General features: G+C 45.9%; 1 protein-coding gene across 2 annotated transcripts in view; it reads left to right on the top strand.

Annotated features, from left to right (window-relative positions):
• The first annotated feature begins 5,961 nt into the window (after nucleotides 1–5,961).
• Nucleotides 5,962–21,220, top strand: part of CLASP1 (cytoplasmic linker associated protein 1) — a 171,377-nt gene continuing 156,118 nt past the window's right edge. For both annotated transcript variants that reach the window (XM_066323060.1, XM_066323059.1), the window contains exons 1-2: nucleotides 5,962–6,075; nucleotides 17,570–18,044. In XM_066323060.1, the coding sequence (XP_066179157.1) occupies nucleotides 17,850–18,044 (195 nt within the window). In that variant the 5' untranslated portion in view covers nucleotides 5,962–6,075; nucleotides 17,570–17,849. The remainder of the gene's footprint in view (nucleotides 6,076–17,569; nucleotides 18,045–21,220) is intronic.

Here is a 21,220-nt window from a genome sequence, read left to right as displayed (position 1 = left end):
TGAATCACAGCCTAAGTTTTTTATCCTGGGAACTACTGCCTCATCTTTTTTCCCCCATCAGCTCATAATTTTACAAGATGAAATCCTGCCTATTAATATATAGTACAGAGTCAACCCGTTGATATTTAAGACTCATTTGGAGTTGGTGGTTTGGACACTTGGGTTTGGCCAGGCTGCCAGTGTATGTTTGCTGTGTTGCCATTCAGTGTCAGCCCTCCCATTGCATTCTGTAAGAGCTTCCATTAATTTCAGTAGAAATCTGCATTTGGGGTGAAGGGTGACCTAATCTTTAAAAAGGATCTTAATCCACTTAGCCTCCATTGCAAAGCTCAGCACTTTTTCCTTGTCAGGAGCAGACTGCATTCCTAACCTTGATGTGTCACTTTCCAGTTGGCTTAATATTTGAGTGGGGATAAAAGGAAATGTTTTTCAAATATTGAAAGAAGCCATGCTGGTAAGGTATGTGCACGTGTGATGTGCAAGTATTTAAAAAAAACCAAAAAAACCAAAAAAAAAACAAAAAAAAAACCCCACAAACAAAAAAGAGATATGAACATAATTGTGTTTGGATGGTGGAAAAAAGATAAAATAATATCAGCAGATGGCTACAGAGAACAAGCACAGGAAGAGGTAAATCCATTGGAAACAGTGTAAATGGGAAACAATGAGGGAAGTGGAAAGGGGGATGAAATGCTGTTTAATATAAAGTTAAATGCAAGACAGAATAGGACTCTTGTAAGTTTGACCTGTAAATGTGGCTTCCCAGAGGCCTGAGGGCAGCCAGGAAACATGCAGTCTCTGATGCAAATATAAGATCTGGGGCCTTGGTAAGACCAGAGCTGATCTTCCAGGCTGCTGCATTAAATCTAGCACAGTTCAGAAAGCATGGAGAACTGTTGCTGGTAGCCTGTGTTCAGTTTTGGGGGGTTCAGCTCAGGCTCTGGTCACAAAACAAAGGATGCCACAATTAACACTAATTGGTACCTTCCTTGATGTTTGGTCAGAGAGAATGAGCCATTCCCTGCCTTCCTGGAGGCAGTCACTCCAGGTCAGGGGAAGAAGCCTGTGGGGATGTCGCATGGCTCATAGGACCTTCCTGCCAACGGGAAATCTCGAATCCAGCCCCATTCACACTGCCTGAGGACTACCTGCTTTGTGCAGGATGTTTCTCCTTGGGTGGCCAAATGTCTGCAAGGAGTGAACACAAGCGGATGAGCCCATGTGCACACAATGGGCCTTGAAGCCATTTGCTTATTTCCCTTTAATCAAAACCTTCTGCTCTTGTGTTTTCTTTTCTGTTTGGTGACTGAAGCGAAGCTTCATGTGCCTTCACGTGGGAGTTAAGTGGGTCAGTGGGATGCTTTGTTCGTGGCAATTCTCACGTGGAAAAAGTCCGATGCAAAACGCTGAGGCTTGGCAGGAAAGTGCCAATTAAAGATAGCGGCGCAGGAGCACATTGTGTGAGCTGAAAGTGCTCAAATTTGGGGCTGTGACAACTGTCATGTGCAAAGTAAAGAACAAGGAATTATGAAACTTCATGTTGCTCTGAAGTACTTGTTCTTTCCCTGTCTCAAGTGTTGTTCTCATGCAGTATGGACGAGGAGTTTATTCCCTGTTTCCAGGTAAGTGAGGAGTAGGAGAGGTGAGTCACAGGCGAGGGGACCTGTGCCAGAGTGGGATCAGCAGCACCCAGAAGTTGGGTACTTGGACTTCACCTCATGTTGGCCCATGGTATTTGTGCCAGCAGCAGTCCAGCCTTCTCCTCAGCATGGCACGAGGCTGTGCAGGTGATGTGTGCAGGAGATGTGCGTGCCAGGAGATGGCAGAGGGAGATCCATTGCTGCATGAAGTCAAGTGAAGTTGTCCTCCCCCTTAGCCATGCAAGTAGTCAAGTTGGGAAAGGACATAAAGGAAATGTGGCTAAGTCTGCATAGCAGTGTGCTCAACATTAGGAAAGCAACCCAGGGACAGCCAGGCTTTGACACTGCTGTCCTCTGCTGTTATGGGCAGCCACATCATCATACTGTCATTCATAAATAAAAACATTTCTCCTTGAAGCACCAGGCTTTCAGATTCCTGAGCAGATGTTGTGCAAAAGTGCCCTGAAGGAAAGGGGAAGAGCAGGTCATTCAGGTATAGTCAGTGTTTCTGCTGAAATGGAGCCAGTCCATCCATCTGCTTCCCACTGGTTTTATTGATGTGTTTTGATTTGAAAGAACAGTGCTGGTAATTGAAAGCTGGACTATCCTTACATTTCTTTATTTTAAAAAGCTTTCTGACTTTCCTTTGCCCTTACTTGGAGCTTTCTGTGTCCTTGCTGCAGATGTCCATAAGTTTGTCTTTTTTTCACCTTGCAGATAGGTTGTGCTTTGTTTTGCATGTGTATAAGCACACAGCTCCTTGTGTCCAACCAGATCTTTCTCAACAAGCAGGGAACAGTGTAGTTTGCAGGTGGACTGATTAGAGTTCATTCCCATCCTTCACTGGGAACGGTATCCTCCTCTCAGGAGACTTTTCCGCTGCACTGGTCTCTTGTTTTGGAGACAGGTAAGTAAATGAAGATCTTTCAGAAATGAGAGCATACTAAAAAGTACCTTTTTTTAAGGTATGTTATGAATAGAGGTACTGCCAAATGACTGCTGGTCAAGTAGTCTCATGTGATGGTAGCAACTCCTCCAGTGGTTACTTGAATTTTCTCCATTTAGACAGTCCTCCCTGCACCCCAGGATGATCCCCCAAGGACTCCTTAGCAATAGCACAGTTGTTACCTAACCATAACTTTGGAGAAGCTGAGTTATCCCTGCAGACTGGATTCCATCCAGAAGCTTAGATCTGGTTGCCCCTGGGCTATCCTGCCGTGCCTTCACGGTGGGTTTCCATTGGGAGCTGTCACAGATGATGGCTGTGCAGGTCTGTCACACGTGTGCCAGAACTAATGCAGAGTGATGGCCCTGGGAAAGCTGAAGGGCTGTGCCGTGGAATCGAGAGCAGAATTAAAGAATACTGAGATTAATGTTAAGAAATCTAAAGGGTGAGAATCAGAACAGGGCTTTCACCTCCTACTTTTTAAAAGTTGGAAGAAAACCTGCAGACTACGATGTATTTTGGACGTCTTTTCCTAATGAAAACAGGGCTTATGTGACCAGTCTGTCTGTCTGTTTCCATTCAGCTGTCAGGCTAACCCCCTGCTTTTTCTTTCTCAGTGTTTAGGGGGGAAGAAACAATCTCAAGTTTCATGAGACGTGGAGGAGAGAAATAATCATCACTGGCCTCAGGGGAAGGCAGGAGGGAGCTCGGGCGTGGTGTGGTCCCTTGTGATGGAAGGCTGCCCTTCCACTGCGCAGGGATACGGCCCTGGACTAACCCCACCGCCCGTGTCCCCCTGGAGGGGAGTGGCACAGGACACACAAAGGGAGGTAGGACTGCTGAGAGGGAAGGGCGGATTAGAGGGACAAAGACCACAGACCTGTGAGAAACCAGGCATCATTAGTGCTGCTGCTCGTGGAACAACTTGGTCGTCTTGAATATAGGCATAAGCTGTTCTGAAAGTCTCTGCAGGGAGCAAGGAAACAATCATGTAGTAACGGCAAAAAAAAAAAAAAATCCAGATATTAGAGCTGATTATGTGACAAATTTATTTCTCTGCAGGCTTTGCCTGCTTTAAAATAAAACTGTGAAGAAAACACATAAAGGCCATGTCCACAATCTGTCAGTTGCACAACAAGGAAGCTTCTAAGTTTTGTGCAGTTGTTGTCCCCCGAAGTCCTGCAACAAAAGAGAAAAAAAGCCATATTTTCTGTCCAAGTTTTGCCTAAGAGGGGAGAAAAAAATACTTTAACCTATGCCAGCTGCATTTCTCAGCATTTCTTTACAAAGCTTTAGGCTGCCTAACAGTGAATGTAGAATCACCAAAAGTAAGAATCTGTGGAAAAAAGGGCAAACATATAATTATATCAGAAGGCAGTTTTGGGAGATTTCCAAAGTAAATGCCTCTTTATTGTAGTACTGAAGAGAATAAATTCACAGCAAATGTGTGATACACAATAAATAATAAATGTGTCATACAAAATTATTGATTTCTTACTAACACTAAACTAAATACTGCTTATCAAAATTCACTTAACTTACTACTATTCAGTTTTTATCTCATTTTCTTGCTCAAAATGAGCAAGGTATTTTGTGAAGGTATTTTGAGAACATAGAGGGAGCTATCTAGACTCTCTGAGAGAATTTTGCCTGTAGTTCCAGCGGATCCAGATGAAGTAGAATGATTGGTCCTTTATAAATGCACCCATGATCTCTGTCCTCAGCTGCTGTTGGGAGACTGCAAGACAGGAGAAGGGCAAACCACTGGAGGAGTCCTGTTTGTAGAACTGCCCAACCAGGGAGGGAAAACACTCGCACATGGGCTGTGCTGAAGCAGGGCTGTTGTGTCTCTGCTGTGGGTAGTGCTTAGCCACTCAGGGCTCTCAGGAGATTAGCTACTGCCTGGGGTGAGAACCACGGTAATTTCTAAAGCTGGTTTGTAATCACCTGCTTTCAGTTCACTCAGAGCTGGCATCCTTTTAAGCACTAATATCCCCAGCTTTCTCTTGACATCTGTGCAGCCTGTTCCAGACTACACTCAGCCTATACTGATGGCTTCGCCCAAAGCAGCAGTTAGGTATTACTCTGCAACCTGATGGCAAAAAAGAACAAACTGGAAAGTCTAGGATTATTTGGAGGGGGCTTGCCAAAAGTCATTGCTGTGCCAGAGCTGTGAGCCAAGGAGAAGGGCATTATTATTTCACGAAGGTATGAATGAAAATCAATCATCTGTTCCACATACAGCTCTCCCATGTTTGATGGCTCAGACTGGGTGGGAACTGCAGTGTTACAGAGGTCAGCTGCCTTCTGCAGTGCACAGGACAAGGACTGCGGTGGTTTGAGGGGGCACCAAAGTTCATTCCCCACAGCCAACAAGAGAAAAGCCCAGGGAACAAGATGGTCAAATTCATCTTGGTAAAAAGCTTCTGCTCTTTATCTTATTGGGAGATAAATTGGCATTTATCTCCCAATCTCTCCCAGTACAGAGTGGGAGTACTGCGAATTTTTCCATGAAGGAGAAAGATTTAGTTGCTTTTAAATGCAGCTTTTTAATTAAGGTTGCACAAAACAGACATGGAGTGGGTCTAGGGGAGGGCAACAAAGATGATTAAGAGACTAGAGCATCTCTGGCATGAGAAAAGGCTGAGAGAATTTGGGCTTTGGCCTTGAGGTGACAGAGGGGACCTCATCCATGTGTGTAAATATCTAAAGGGAGATGTCAAGAGGATGGATCCAGGCTCTGTTCAGTGGTGCCCAGCAACAGAACAGGCAATGGGCAGAAACTGATGCACAGGAATTTACCCGAACACGAGGAAGAACTTTTTTAGTGCGCAGTGACGGCGCACTGGACAGAGACAAAGCGGAGTTTCCCTCATCGCAGAGCTGTCACGGCCCAGTGCTGTGCCGTGCGCATTGCGATGGCCCTGCTGGAGCAGGGAGCTTGGAGCGCTCCATCCTGACGCACTCAGGGGCTCTGTGGAGCAGTTCCTCCCTGGGGACTCCCCGAAGGAGGGCAGTGCGCGGTCACAGCACCGAGCCCTCACGCTCTCGGCGCGCAGCCTGGGGGATTCCTCTCAAAGCGTTTCGGCCTGCCCCCGGTGGGAGCAGCAGCCGGGGGCGCGGCAGTAACGGGAGGGCGGTCAGCGGGGACGGAGCCGCGGCATTCCCGGGAACACGAGCGGCATTCCCGGGAACACGCTCCCGGCGGGCGCGGTAGCCATGGCGACGGGGCGCGCTGTAACGGCCCCCGCGCATGCGCACGGCGCGCGCTGACCTCACCGCAGTACCAGCGGCCGCAGGGCGGCGCCGCGCCGGCGCGCGGGGCGGGGCGGGGCGGGCGGCGCGTGCGCGTTGGATCCCCCATTCTTCCCGTGGTCAGCGGGGCGCGCGCGCGGCCATGGAGCGGAGCGGGCGCCGCCGCCGCCGGCACTGAGGGAGGGAGACGCGAGAGGGAGAAGGGAGCGCGTCCGCCCGGCCCCCGCCCCGCAGGTACCGCCCGCACCGCGGGGAGGCCGCGGGGAGAAGCGCGGCCGGGGGGCTTTGTGTGCGGTGCCGCTGCCGCCGGGTGACCGCGGGGAGCGCGGCTCGGGGCGGGGCCGACCCGTCCGCGGCACCGGCCGGGAGCGGCGCGGTGCCGGCTCTCCCGGCGGCGCGGTCCGGCGAAGGGCAGGGGAGGGCGGCCCGGGGCCGCGGGGGCTGCCGGGCCTGGCGCGGGGCCGCCCCTCGGCCCCCCGCCCTGGGGCCGCCGAGTAGCGGCGGGGCCGGGGCCGTGTCCGGGCAGGGGCTCCCGGAGAGGGTCCCCACTGGGACAGACGGCTCGGCGGAAGGAGGGAGGTGCGGCCGTGCCGCGCTCAGCGAGCGGCGCCGGGCTTTGCTAACGCTGGAGGCTGCTGCCTCCCGAAAGCATCGTGTGGTTTGGGTGGGTTCAGCCCTTGTGCTTGGCCCCTTTGTGCACGTGCCGTGCTCTCCTTCGTTTATTTCTGGCAGCATTTTTAATGGAAGTTGGGCCAGAACTATGAGTTTGTGCAAAGGGGTGGGTTCGTCATTAGACAAATCCTGCGGAGATGCTTCAGAGTGATACTGGATCGGAGTAAATAAAATGTAATTGTGCGTGTTACAGGCCTGTGTGGGCTCTGCTTAAGGTAGTTTAAATGTAATATGTCTCAAGATACTGATGAGGAAGGGAAAGGCTGCCTCCTTCCCCGATACGCTGCACAGCCGCTGGAGAAGGATGTGGGGAACTGAGGCAGGATGACAGGCTCAGGGTTGTCTGGGAAGCCTGTGGTGGAGTGGCACAGAGGCTCCTCAGGTGTGTGGGTTGTTCTGACCAGTAGATCTCTCCGCCCCATGTGGACTTACTTCATAAGTCAGTGTTTAGTAAAGGAGACTAGGGTTGAGTAAAGCAGCATGTGCCAAGCCAGGGTTAATGGAGCAGGGATGTGGTCTCCAGCCCAGCACTTGTGCCAGCATCAGAGACAAATGTGTCTTAGTCCAGTTTGCTGCTGAGCAGTGTAGCCCATTTCTCTGCATCTTTTGAGCAGTTATATCTTTGTTCTGTGCTCCTCTTGATGCTCCCTTGGCACCGCTGAAGACAAATCAAAGTATTGTCGCTTGATACCTGGAGACACAGACCTGTCATTTAGATCAGTAGTGTTTAGATAGTTCTCAGAAAGGTATTGGAAGTGCAAGTATTTGTTTCCGTGAAGGATTGTGAATTGGATTTAAGAGGTTTGCAGCTGGAAAAGGGATATGTTTGAGAACTTGCAATAGGAGTCAGCTTTCTCTCGATTAAAGGACTACACCCAAGTGCAGAATGAAATTGCAGTACTGTCATATTCAGGGTCTTCCTTGTCTTGGCAACACAGCTTGCTGTGTGGAGCAAGCCTTTGTACTGCATTCCTGAGCTTGGCAAAGTTGAGCCTTTGCTTGTTTTCTCTGTTGAACCCTGTCAGTGGGAATGAAGCCTGGAAGTTACGAGAGGGACAGAGGAATGACATGTCTCCATGGGTGATTCTCTCTGTATTTCATAGTCCCACCTGCTTAATTTTTTTTAATTGTTGCCAACATAAATAGATTTTTTTTTTCATACTGGTGTCTGCAACATTCCTGTGAAGTCCTAACAATTTGTCAGGCAGCTTCAAAACTTTGTTTCAAGAAGACAAATGCTATGGCATTATACACTTCCATCTTGCTTCACTTAGCTGATAACAAGTGGTGTTAAAAGTGATAGAGCAGATTTTGAAGGTGGAAATGTTTCTCTGCTAGAGATGTTCCCCAGAAGTACAGCTGCAGAGAGTGCCTATGATTGAATTAGTTGGTCCTCCAGGCATCTTTGAACTTCTATAGGAATCTTGAATCTATGCTACAACTTAGGTATTAAGAAAACCATGTATTTAAATAGCAAAAATCAAACTGAAGTGAACTTTCTGTTTCTCCCATATTAATCAATCTTTCTCTATCCACCAGGCAGTTTGGTCAGGGCTGTTGGATGTTAAGAGGATGAGAGTTGACAGCAGGTCTGGCCACTCCTGTAGTGGTTTACAACATCACAGAGGAGGATGGGGGCAAGGTGTCCTCTTCAGAGGAGCCCTCAAAACCTTTGTGTCAGGAGCAGGTTAGAAGACATTTCAAGAGGCTGGACACAAAATGTTCAGATGGATAAAGTAGTTCCCTGCATGTACCTCACAATTTCAGCATACACGTGTATTTCTGTGAGAGCAATCTGGCTTTGAAGCTTGTGGACTGCCATTACAGGTCCCTTCTGGCCTCAGATGACTTTGGATCAGGCTCATGTGTCACCCTCAGCGTCTCATTATCTCAGGCCTTGCCTAGACTAGGGCTGGAAATCTTGTTGGTGTGCCTGGATGGGGCTTGCTGCTGTTCGCGCCTCCTTGGCTGGCAGTTGTAATTGAAGCTTCTCCTGGATTCTGACAGTGCCAGCACACCTTGGAGCAGTGACTGCCAGTGCAGTGGAGAAAATGCTGGCAAGTGTAGAAAGGTCTGTCTCCTGAGTGAATAAAATAGACTGTCCGTGTCTATTAATTTCTTCAGACTGTGACTTGAGTAAATTCTAAGCAGTCTGACTGTGAGGGAAGGGGCTTGCTTCTTTCCTATCAAGGAAGGTTCATGTGACAGTGATGTGCAGCTTTAGCTTTACCTTGCTGTTTGATGTTGTGCTTTGCTCAGTTCCTCCATTTCTGTCACACTGTAGAGTGTTGAAGCTTGCATTAAAGTGTTTCTTTAGAGCTCATTCAGTGGTTTGGATCTTGTCCATTGGATCAACCTGCTACTGGTTCTCAAAGCTGTGTGAAAGCATGATGTGAGCTGGTTATGAGCTTTGCACTGTGGGGTGCTGAGGAGCTGAGCACATGCATGTTCCTTGGCATTCTGCACTGCACTGGTGTCTGGCTCTGTCATACATGGGAGAGTTCACTTTCTCTTCTCTTAGGCAGCATTAGCACTCTTACACCTGGAAAAAAAGCTGCACCACAAAACCCAAATGAGCTGTATGGAGTTGTAGCTGTTCAAGTTGTAGAAGGGCAACAAATGGGTTTTGTCCGAGAGGTTGCAGGTGCTCCCCAAGAAATTTGATCTCAGTTCATGGTTAGTGTTTGAGTTCATGGTTAGTGTTTGAGTTCATCTGGGTTCCTGTTCTCCCCTTTAATCAAATCTCTGCATATTTGGCTCTGCAATGAGGGAGATGTCGATTCTGCATCCAGAAACAAGTATGCCAAGCAGCAGCCACAAAATTAATTATTAGAGAAGCGTCATCATCATTAGTTTATTGTGAGTGGGAAGATGTAAAAATCTCTAATTTGTTTCCACTGCCAGCAGGATACAGACTAAACAGCCGAATCAGGCCAGCCCCTGATGCAGTGTTTCAGTATTTCAGGCTTAGTCTGTGGCTCTTTCTTTACCTTTTGAGTGTAGATACTTTAGATTCCAAGATATTTCAGAAAGCCAAGTTGAACCAACAGTAATTTGCTGAGGCGGAGATCTGATCAAAATAAAGTCAGATTTTGACAGGTGTTTCGAAGTGCTGCTGAGCAGAAGGGAGGAACTGCAGGTGCGTCTCTGCCTGTTACATGCAGGTGGTTTCATAGGCCAGAACTTCCCTCAACTGTTACTAGAGTTCAGCCCAATTAATGGAACTGTCAAATAAAACCTCCTTCTGCTTCTCCTTGTCCTGTGTTTCCTCCACCCACTGTTTTATATATCTTAAAGTGCTGTGGTGGCTTTCTGCTCTCTGTGCTGAAGGATTTCCTTGTCCATCTGCTTCTGTGCAAGTGCCAGGCTGAGTAGAATCTGCTTATGCCTGAGTGTAGAGGGTAGCCCTCCTTCCCGTACCTGGAGCTGAGCTGCTTCTAGGTGCTGGCTTCTACACCCCCCTGCTGCCTGTCAGCAGTTGAAATCCTGCTGCTGCTGCTGGGTTCTCCTCTCCTTGGCCGAGAGTTTCCATGGCAGCCCGGGAAAACAGGGGTAGGCAAAGACCCCTGTTTTGCCGTGCAAAAAACTTGTGCTTAGAATTGTGGAAGAGAAATGGGTATTAGCTGGGAAGCCTGAAGAGAGACCAAGAAAATAACCTTTTTCTAAACCTGTTGACTTGTTAACTGCTGCTGTTGCATCCCACAGCCAGTGTCCCTTGAGGGCTTGCACCCAAGGTTTGATCTTCTGTATTATTTTCCTGTTCCAACCTGTCATTTTACTATAAGCACTTGTCTCTCAAGTACTTCCTTCCAGGGTATTTCTGGCTTGGACTTTTACACAAAAACTGACTTCTGTGTCACTGGCCAGTTATTTATCAATAGGAATAGCAAGGTCCTTGAGTACTGGGGTAAGAAATTTACGTCAAACCCATTACTCTCTTTAAAATTCAGTTACTTGGATCTTATACCAGCATGTGATGGTATCAGTGTTACGGATAGGGGTTATCTCAGCCTCAGTTACCACTGCCTCTGGAGACTTGCTTTAGATTGATTCTGGGGAAGGCACTGAATTCCTACCCTACACCTGCCTGGAAGGTGGTGTTATACTACTTTTTTCTTCAAGTGATGTACACAAAGCAGATGCTTTCCATCTTCAGGACTGCCTAAATTAGTAATCTTAGCCCGAGGGACTTCATCAATCACAATGCAAAGAGAGGTTACAAGATTCAGATGTTCTGTGAAGCCACTTGTCCTGCCAGCAAACTGCAAGTGATGATGGGTCACTGCTCTAATTCTCAGTGTTCTACTTCCAAACCTTGCTAAGCATTTTACCCACAAGGCTACAGGTGAAAGTCTATTCTTCCCTTGTTTTTTCCAGATGATCCAATATTGCTGTTGGATTGTGGAGGAGGGGGTTAAGATGTGACTGGAAAATTTTGTCCTACTCTCCTAGTTGCTGTAGAAAGGGGGCTGATGCCACTTCCATTCTGGGATGCCACCACAGCTCCTGGGGGGAACCTTGTGCACCATTGACTGAGTCACCTTGCAGAGCCAAGCTGGAAGTTGTAGAGCCAGTGCTGTGTGGTTTGTGTGCCAGGGTCCCACAGTGTCACAGCTGCAGTCTGCAGGCTCTGAGATAAGGTTAGATCTCTAGAGTGAGGGACAGGGAGGATATTTTCATACGCATAAACCCAAAACTCGAGTGCTATTCACAGAATTCAGTGTCACGATGATAGTTATGTGTCCCTTCCTCCCCACTGGTCCCATAGGCCCCTAATAAGTTGCTTGCAGTACATTTCTTTGGAACCATGAACTGAGATGTCTACAAGAGGGAGTCTGTACAGAGCAGCTCCTGCCTTCGTAGGATTTTGAGCTGCATCTTGGCACTCAAACTGTTAAAAAGGAAGGAGACCTTGAAAGCTCGTTCTAGACTTGTCCTTGGTCTCAGACAAAGTTAAAACCAAACTAATTTCAGAGAGGGGTTGTGTTAGGAAAACAAAAGATGTTAAAGCTCATCACATTTTCCACCCTACTCTGGAAGGGTTACTCCCACTCTGCAAAGTGGCTTCATTAGTGTAGGGTATTGGAGTCACATTGGGGTGATCTGTGAGTGGCCTTGATTTGCTGCAGCTTCGTTACTGAGGGGATTTTTTTGAAGATTGTTGCACTGCCTGAAATCGGTAGCTTTGTGTGAGGTGTTCAGTTACCCAGGCAGAAATGTAAACCTTTAATGCAGGCATAAGAATTTCTGTTATCTGAAGCTTATCTCTTATCTTACTCAGGCTAGGTAATGCAACTTTCACAGCCAGCGTCTGGCCTAGGAGGATTGTATATGAGGGAGAAGGCCATAGCTTAAGCCCTGGAAATCTTCCAGCTATCTTCATTCTAGAAATCTGCTCCCGTTTTCCTGATGACAGTGGAGTTGTGCCCTGCCGTAGGTTGGTTACTGTCTGTACTTGTGAACACGAACCCCTTAACAGACTCCAGACAAGTTTGAAGACCAGTCAATATTTAGCAGAGTCCTAGCGAGCTTTCAGCCAGACCTGGCTTTTCTGAGGATGAAATGCTTGCAGCACTAGTTTACACTAGTAAACTAGACAAAGAAATCCACCTTTGAAAAGAAACTGCATCCACCTAGCAGTGCTTTGCCCATCAGCAGGGTTGGACTGAGAAGTGGCGGCATGGCACTGTCCGAGGACAGTTAAAAGTTACTGGATGGGGTAGGATGGGGTGTGGAAGGAGTGCATCAAGTGCTGCCACAGACACTTGGTACAGGGAGATAAGCGCGGGGCTGCCCCGCCAGCTAATTAGAAAAGCATGAGTTGTCAGTCTGGAAATCTAAGATACCATCTTTGGATTAGGGGAAGGCTCAAGTACAGGGCAACACTAATTACTGATTAAAAACAATCACTGTGATTGTGTAATATTCCCTGGCACTAAAGAAACATTATTGCCTTCTTATGGATACAGGTGAACAATGGAGAGAGCCCATCTGTCAGTTGCTTGGTGGGTGTTTCTTACACATTCCCTTTGGCTCCAGAAGAATGTTGCTTTCTTCTTCAAGTAGGACACTTGATGTTATACTTGCCACCTCCTTCTCTCAGAGCTGGAATGAGGAGGAACACTTTGAGCTGCTTTGTTCACGGCTGCTTGCACACCCAAGGGAAGAGTAGATTTGATTGATTGCTTAGTGATAGTAATACTCTTTGTAGAGGCTTGACACCAGTCCCCTCTGGGGAGGGTATGGCTGTACTGGTGGAAGCAAAAATAGAGAAGTGGACAGAGGGCTGAGAACTTCCACCCTGCAGAGCTGCAATTTGACACTGCCTTGCTGATGAGATCTCCACTTAGTCTTTGCAGCACATGGTTTCCTAGTGCTGTTCTAATAGCTCTGAATTTCTTGCCCAAGGGGGCTTGGCTGGCAAACCAAGTTAGTTATGTGTATATGCTGCCCACCTTGCAGAAGTGGTGACCAGCTGCAGGTTGGATGTCTGGTTGTTTTTATATTTGAAAAAATTACTCCATTTGGCTAGGGTGGAGTTCTCGTGAAGGATCAGAGGTCTGTTGTTGACAGAAGTCTGTCGAATATACCTTGAACTAATTTTAAGCTGAAGTAACTGTGCAATTAAGTCCTGAGACTTTGCAAAGAAGGAGCACAATTGTTGGTACAGTTGTGCTGCTGTGTTATTTCTGTTGGGCTACAGCTAACCATGTACACAAAAAAAAAGGCACCAAAGGAGCGTGGTCGTGTTTACAGGGTGGTTACAAATCAAGCTCAGTGGCTGGATGTTGAGAGACCTTCAGGAAGATGACTGGAAAGAACTGGTTATTGAGTGGTGCTGGCTCTTGCCAGTGATGGTGAGTGGCAGCGAAAGGCTTGTCTCTGCATGCTTGTGTCTGGAGCAGTTGTCTGGGGAGGTTGTGGGCTGCACTGACTTTTTGGCAAACGAAGATGACAGTGAAACATGACAAAGATGATAACCTGATGTCTAGAGCAGTAGAGAGCGGAACGTAATTTTGGAAGTCAAATAGTTATATTGGAAGAACTCCCAAGGAAAGGCAGGACACCAAGAGAGTGATAGTGCACTTTTATGTGCTTCAGGTTCTCTTCCTTGCAAGTGGAAGAAGATTCAAAATTTCCTGTGAAGTTATCCTGAGATAAAGTCTTACTTGAGAATTGCAAATTATGCACTTTCACTTAGCCTGAGGTCAGTGATGTTCTCCTTAGTGCTGAAAAAAAGTCATCGACTTAGGTTTAATACTGCCACAGCTAACAAGTATTTTCTTCTTACTGTTTGGATTAATTTATTCTATGTGTTGAGCCAGTTGCTTTACTATGAATTGTATCAGCTTTTATGCTGTTATGATGGTAGTATCTAAGCTGAGTAACTTTCGGCCGTTTGGGTTTGTCAGCTTTCCTTTTTAAATTCATAATAGTGAGCTCCAAGGTGGCATTAAACATAAACCTTTGTGCAGTGGCTTTCTGCTGGATAGCTGTTGATGGAAAATTTGGGTGTTATGCAGCACATAGTTTGGATGGCTTATTAGTGAAACAAAGAACTTTTTCTCAATGACAGAATTGGGGTAGCTTTTTCCCTTGGATTATTTTGTCTACATGTTGAAACCAGCCTGTCTCTTCTTGGAGAAGAGGATTGGAGGAGGATTGGAGAAAACCCTTGCTCTGGAGCTTATACTGGCAACCCTTCTCAAAACTTGGAGGGGCTCCAAACATAGGACCTGTGCCACTGAATTATTAATTTTGAGTTCTGCATCACTGTTCGTCTGTGGGAAGAGGTTGTACTTAACATCCCCATCCAAAGTTGTTTATATCTGGTAACACTGGCTACCCAAAAAGTACAGGAATAGAAGTAGACCACTAGGGCTGAGACTGTGGCTTTGTGTTTATCAAAACTTAGGTGGGGAACATCTGTCCAGATGATTGCAGACTTGATGGGATGCGGCAGCCATATGCTTCTTTGTCTGGCATGTTAGTTTTTTTGTCAGCTTGGGCCTTGTTTTTCTCAGGTGATGTTTTTTCCACTTCCTCCTTTTGGGAAGAGGGGAGTCAATAGACTTCCTAACGCGTAGGATAGCTTTGGAGTTTTTTTTAGAAAAATGCTACTTAAATGCTTGTTAGCTAGTAGATGTAAGCCACGTTGAGCTTTTCCTTTTGGCTTCCTATTACTGTTTTCCCCAGGATTCAAAGATGTTTCTGGCTCTTCTTCCATGAATGCATTTGATAGCAGGGCCATAATGTATACTGCATCTTCTTTAGACTACAGTCTTCGAGGTTGTGACACAAATTTGTTCTTCTGTACTGCACCATGATTTTTATTCTATGCCTTCCTTCATGTGTTTAAAAAGCAAGGAAAGTGCAGAGAAATTTATGTTAGTTTGTTTTAAAGACTGTTTCTGTGCTTGTAGGCAGAGACTTATAAACTCTTTAATGAAAACCACATAGAAGACAGACCTGAAACTTTGAATGCTTGTTTTTCATGGCAGTATGGCCAGCTGATGGTTTCTGGATGTGTTGGGACTTGCCTCTGTGTGATGTTAATAAAAAATGGCTATTCTGTGGTAACTAGCCCTCATTCACACCCTTCTGTAATGTGAATTTTCAAGTTCAAGCAAGTTCTACATTTCCATTTTAAAAGCAGTTAGACTTTCTTCACTATCTACCCAGTTTAACAGAAGAGTCCCCTTTTGAACATGTGTGCAGCTTCCGGAGTCCAGAAACAAACTCCTGAGCTAACTTGAAGGGTTTCAGCTAGAGTGTGGTAGCAGTTTGATGCCAGTTCCCTGTCCCTTCTCCAGTAGTTCCATGCCAGTAAGGTGTCCAGGGAAGTGCTTCCCTACTACGTGAAAATCCTTGCACTGGATAGACACTGCTGTGTGTAAGACTGTCTCTCTTAAGTGGAATGTCTGCAGCAAAGAGCAAGACCAGCCTGTGCTGGAGGGCAGGGCAGGGGCCAGTATTCAAAGCTGCAGACAGGGAGACCTGGATGAAAGCATCTGCTGTGCTTGTACAATTGTGGAAGTGGCTCTGGTTTTGTGCCTGTGCTGCCGTGGGAGTGAGTGCCATGTCATGAACCATTCTGGTTGAGGATGGGAAAGCTCAGAATGCTTCTTTCAGGTTTGGTGCTAAATTGACCAAGCGAGAAACTGTAGCATCAGTAGAAACTGCAATAAAAAAGGCAATGCTTCCTTCTAGTTTGGAACTTTCTTTGAGAAAGGAAAAGGGTGTTAAGAGTACTGACTGGAAGGGGTGTTGACAATTTTAGAATTTAAGATCAAATCCCTCCTGAGGTGACTTCAAATGGTGGGAGTTTTGTGTGTCCTTGAGATGGTTTAGATTGGGGTAGGGATCATGGGCAGTAATCAGTCACGGCAGTAACTCGTATCTTGAAATGCTGTGTGTGCAGTAGCAGCCAAGGCTTCCTTGGTGCTCTAGGGATGAGGTTTTGCTGACAAGGAGAGAGCTTAGTGTACAAACATGGGCAATCCCTTCTGGCTGAGAGTAGGATTTGCCTAGCAGTTGGTAGAGGTGAGACCATTGGTTTTCAGAACCAGTTTTGATGCCCATCAGCCAGCAGGGATTTGAACTGGCTGCCTGGAATGGAGGGACCTGCACTCTGGTGACTCCTGCACAACCAGTGTGGGAAGCTGGGACATGTGTGGCAATATTTGTAGGGTTAGGGAGCCTTAAGCCCTCTGAGCTGAATCTACATGCTGTGCTTGGTGGTAGTAAGATGTGGCCAAGGAAGATAAGGGTGAGGTAATGAACTGAATTGGCTGCTGTGCAAAGGGTGCTTTTGTTTCCAGGCTGGGGTTCTTGCGTGCATCTCACCTGCTGTCCACTTTGCTTTATTAAGACCTTTGTGAAGGCCTTATTTGCTCAAACAGAAGGTATTTAGATTTGCTGGCCCAGTGGTTCCAATTAGGGAACTTGTGCCTCCAGCTTCCTTCCAGCTGTTTATTGAACCAGGTATCTGCTGCACAACCTCGTCCCTTACTCTGAGTTTGACCTGTTTTCCTCATGTTGGTGGAAAAAGTAGGGCAGATTTCTAGCTTTGGGTATTATTAGCCAGGAAACAAAAAGACACCCTGGGGTTTTATCACCCACTTGCTAAAAGAGCTGACCTGTGATGAGGGAGTGCTTCAGGAAGCACTGTGGTGATGCCAGGAGCCCTGGTCTGTGGGAAGGTGGAGGACAGGCCCTTAGTCTGTTCCCTGGGTGCCTGGAGGGATTAGTTTGGATGCAGATGAGGGACAAAAAAGTCCCTAATGAAGGGACAGGAGGGTTCCTAGGGTTCAAGGACATAACCAGAGACCAAACATACAGGGTTTTTTTGTTTGGTGGTTTTTTGTTTTTTTGGTTTTTTTTTTGCGTAAGGCAAAAGCTTCTGAGGTGATGCTGTGCCTCTGAGTGGCAGCAGAGTCTGGCCTGACCTTCCTTGTGTGTGGCCTTGGTTGTCAGAAATGCATTTAGAGTGTGCCAGTGAGTGCTGTTGCCTGGACATGTGTAGTTGGGATGTAACAGAATTCATCCTGAAAACAGCTTGAGCACCTAGTTTTTGAAAACTGATGATTTTACATTCCTGGAGGCCTGTGTTAGTTCTTTATCTTGCTGACCAGCTGATGACATTGAATGCAGAAGGCCAACAGTCAAAACAGGATCCAGACCTCTTCCTGCTTTCAGTTAAAGTAGATAGGTTTTCCTGGTGACCTGCTTAAGGATTTTGTCCCCACCTTTTCGGGTGGATGGTGGCAGTTGCAATAATACTGATTATTAATCAGCTGTTACTTTAAGCCACAAATTTACTGTCTGTCACTAAAACATGCAGGGAACCAGTGGGTAACTGCTATTGTAAAGGATAAGGTTTTTGTCCTGACCTACCTTGTTTGATTCCTTAAAATAGACCAATGCTGCTAGGATCTGAGTTACACAGCTTTGCAGCTGTATATGAATAACCTATTTTGTGACATGCTTTCAATACTTTTTTCTTTTCTCCAGTCTTAATTTAACCTGTAATACTGTTCTTTTTCATTTCTTTCAGAATGGACTGCTGAATTGGGATTTATTGCAGACTCAACTGTACGGCGCTGCTCATTGCTTCATCTATTACTAGTTATTTAAATTGGACTTTTAATATCCTGCCAGCTGCTGTCCACACACACATGGTGCATTGTTGCCATTCTCAGAATTGCATCTTTGAAACCCAGGCCCTCAGTAACCTTCATCGAAGAAAGAGGCGACCTCCTGTGTCCATTTGTAGAGGGAGTTTTTGGCCCTGCTGCCCTCTGGCTTTCTGGCTGGTGCTGTATTTCTGAGACACTATGGAGCCCAGTATGGAGTACTGCTTAGCGCAGGTGCTGCAGAAGGACGTTGGAAAAAGACTTCAGGTTGGCCAGGAATTGATAGATTATTTCTCAGATAAACAGAAGTCAGCTGATCTTGAACATGATCAGACTATGCTGGATAAAATGGTTGATGGACTGGCCACTTCTTGGGTCAATTCCAGCAATTATAAGGTAAGACTTTGTCGTGTGGAATGGGATTACTGTCAGAAGTTTCGATGTCAAGTGCTACTTGATGAAAGCTGTATAGCAGACATTCTATTATACTGTTCTGTAAGCTGGTAATTAGACTGAATCAATGATTGTTGTTCCATATCTTAGTAGTTGATAGCTGCTATGATATTGAGGACTCGAGGCAGTAAAAATTCAGTGAATGGTGTTTCAAGCACAAGTGTGTTTACATTTGGTCTTCATAGTTTGTGATATCCTGGTTTCTGTGTGTACTTTGTTAGCTGATGGCAAGCTTTGATCGTCCCAATAGTTTAGCAATGTTCATGATTTCCTGCCGTACTAAAAAAGTTTACCAAACTGGAAAAAACATATATAAAGTGCATTTGCTTTCACTGTCATTAAATCTTGCTAGACTTCTTTTGCTGTTTCCTGTGGACAACACAGTAGATCAATTATACTTAGCTCAAAAAAGATAATGTGTGTATATGTCTTCTGTTGAATTTGATAGCGTTGAGATGAGTTGGTAGGAGGACATGGAAGTCCACTGCCTTGTTATCCCTGTCATGTTACTTCATTTTCCTTCAGGTTTAATGAGGAAGTCCTACCACAGCCAGGTACTGTGGGAGTGGGGAGGGATTCTCAGTTGTGACTTGGAAAACTCCCGTCCTGGTCTGTTCATGAGGCTCTCTGAAAAGTCTAATAGAGTACTATTGTATGAGATGTAATAATGTTCCTTTTTGACAAGTGCTAGGGGAATCTCAGAGTGAAAGTTCCTACAGAACTGAGCCTAAAGATGTTTAACTGGGGGTTGTACTGGAGTTCACACCTGTAGAAGTGAAGGAGGGACTGGCTGTATAGGTTCTAAGTGCTCTGGAGCTCAGCCTACTTAATTAAAATTATTTTTAACTGAAATTTTGATTGAGAAGTGGTTGTGACATTGCAGAGTGTTTTGCACAACTGCATTTTTTTCTTTTCATTTTGTCAACAACATTTTGTTGTAGAAGCTGTTTGGCACGTAGGGAAAAAAAAAAACAAAGCAAAACACAAACACTAAAAACTTTCACCAAATCTAATATGGTCTCAACAGGGGATCTGTTCTGGTGGAACACATGAAGAAATTTTTAGCTTGCTGTTGTGAACAAGGAGTGTACATATAATTTTCTGAGAGTATTATGTATTACTATTGCCCCTTTTCTTGCTAAGTGGCTTTCTCTTACAAACTTCCATGGTTCGTAGTGGAAGAGTAACCCGAGCACAATAAAATTGAAATTGTTACAAAATGTGCCGTTTGCGTGGATTTCATGGAGTGATGTGGATCACAGAGCTGTGCAGTGCTTTGCAATCCCAACATCACACTTTGCAGAATTTCTATTCAGATGACTTGCTCGTCTTCCCAGTCTTTTGTCTGTTGAACTACACACTTACAATGGTCTCTGTGGTATTCATTTCCCAGTAACAAACTGGTGGCACTTCTGTACTGCAGTGACTCTGTTCCAGAACTCATGCTGCTGAGCTGGCTGTTCATTAATGTGTGTGTTCTATAGATAGCATTTGATGTGATTAATAAGTTCTAGTAAGCATAACAGAGACATGTCTCAGATGTCTGGAGGGTGTTTTCTCAGTGAATGAGTATAATAGGAGATGTGAAGCCTTAGAGTGGGGCAAGCTGGCTATGTGAAGGTCAGTGATGTGGTGGAGTCTGCTTCAGGATCCAGCCAAGGCTTAGTGCACCCTCTTATGCCAATCTATTTATTTTGTTTTAATGCCTGCATCTGCATTATTGTTGCCTTTTTCTCAGACTGCTTGTGGAGTAGGGGTTTGGAAGCTCAGCTTTGTCTGGTGTGAGAGAGCACAGGGGAGTGAGTTGGTGTCATCTGATCCAGTTCATGGATTAGTGTGTCAACTTTAGGAGTGAAAGGGCAAGCATCACTGCCCTAGGATAGCCATCTGGAGAGCTAAACTGCGCAACGGTCTGAAGCTGAAATGTTTGTAGTCTGTTTCTCTTCTCAACGCAGTCTCTTCATTTGAAAAAGTATCAGCTTAAAACAAAGATTAAGATCATCTGCATGATTTGAAATTTCCTAACTCTTCAGTGATAAAGTGTGTGCTTTCAGAATAAGAGCAAGTGTGGATAACAAGACCCATTATATTGGGACAGTGTCCAGTTGATTCATGGCTCCTGCCTGTCTAGGACTCCTCTAACTAAACACTTGTGCTTATATGTTACCACCAAGGAACCATCCATGAACCAGAGAAGAGGCATCTCTGAGGAAAACCACTTTAGTTTGGGTTAAAAGGAGCTTGAACTGATGATGAAATTGCACCTTTACAGGAAGGGCTCAAGCTATCTCTGGGCTATCTCCTAGATCATTTGCATAATCTGATCTGTGTATGTCATGGCCATCATTGACCTTTTTAGGCTTTGCTGGTTTTCTGTACATTGTTTCCATTTTTTCATGTCCTTGATCTCAGCACCATGACTGCAGACAAAGGAGTCTTCTTTTTCAAGAGATTCAGGAGAAAAAAGAATGATGGAGGGCAGAAATGCATTTCTTTGGTTGGTGCTGTCTCAAGTCTGTTATAAACAGCATGTGTAAGACATAGTGATGCCTAACATACTTCTGATAGCACTCAGTACTCTAAAACTCCTCTAACAAATCATCTTGTGACCTGGTCACTGGTTCCTGCTTTGCAGCAGACAGATGCCTTAGGTGCAGAAGGCACTTGGATAGTTCAGGATGCTTTTCAAGTCAAGTAAACATAAAGGTGATTGTATGAAACAAGGCTTCAGAGCAAAGTCCAGTGCAAAGCCATTTGCGTGGCTGGCCCTTTATGCTTGCCAGGAGTGTGCTTGAACTGCACCCAACAGCCATTGCAAACTCGAGTTTTCTCAGCAGTACTTACAGGCGTGTAAAAGACATAAGAATGGTGCAGAATGAAAGGATGAATTCTCTTTGAGAGCTCTTACTCCTCTTTGGAGCACAGCTGCTTGGAACAGACAGCCTGTGTTTGTGTGGGCACTAGGAATTGTGGATTACACCAGTGAGGCTGGGCTGGGGAAGGTATTGCAGGATGCTTAGGTCAAACAGGAATTCTGCCTCTGCTCTGTTTCTTCATTTTGTGCTTTGTTTGCTTGGTCTGTGCTGTTTCAGGATGGTGGTTCTGCTTGACTCCTTTTC

Source organism: Sylvia atricapilla, chromosome 7, assembly GCF_009819655.1.
Source record: "Sylvia atricapilla isolate bSylAtr1 chromosome 7, bSylAtr1.pri, whole genome shotgun sequence".
NCBI lineage: Eukaryota > Metazoa > Chordata > Aves > Passeriformes > Sylviidae > Sylvia > Sylvia atricapilla.
The sequence above is the reverse complement of the archived record's forward strand: the minus strand, read 5'-3'. Positions and strand labels throughout refer to the sequence as shown.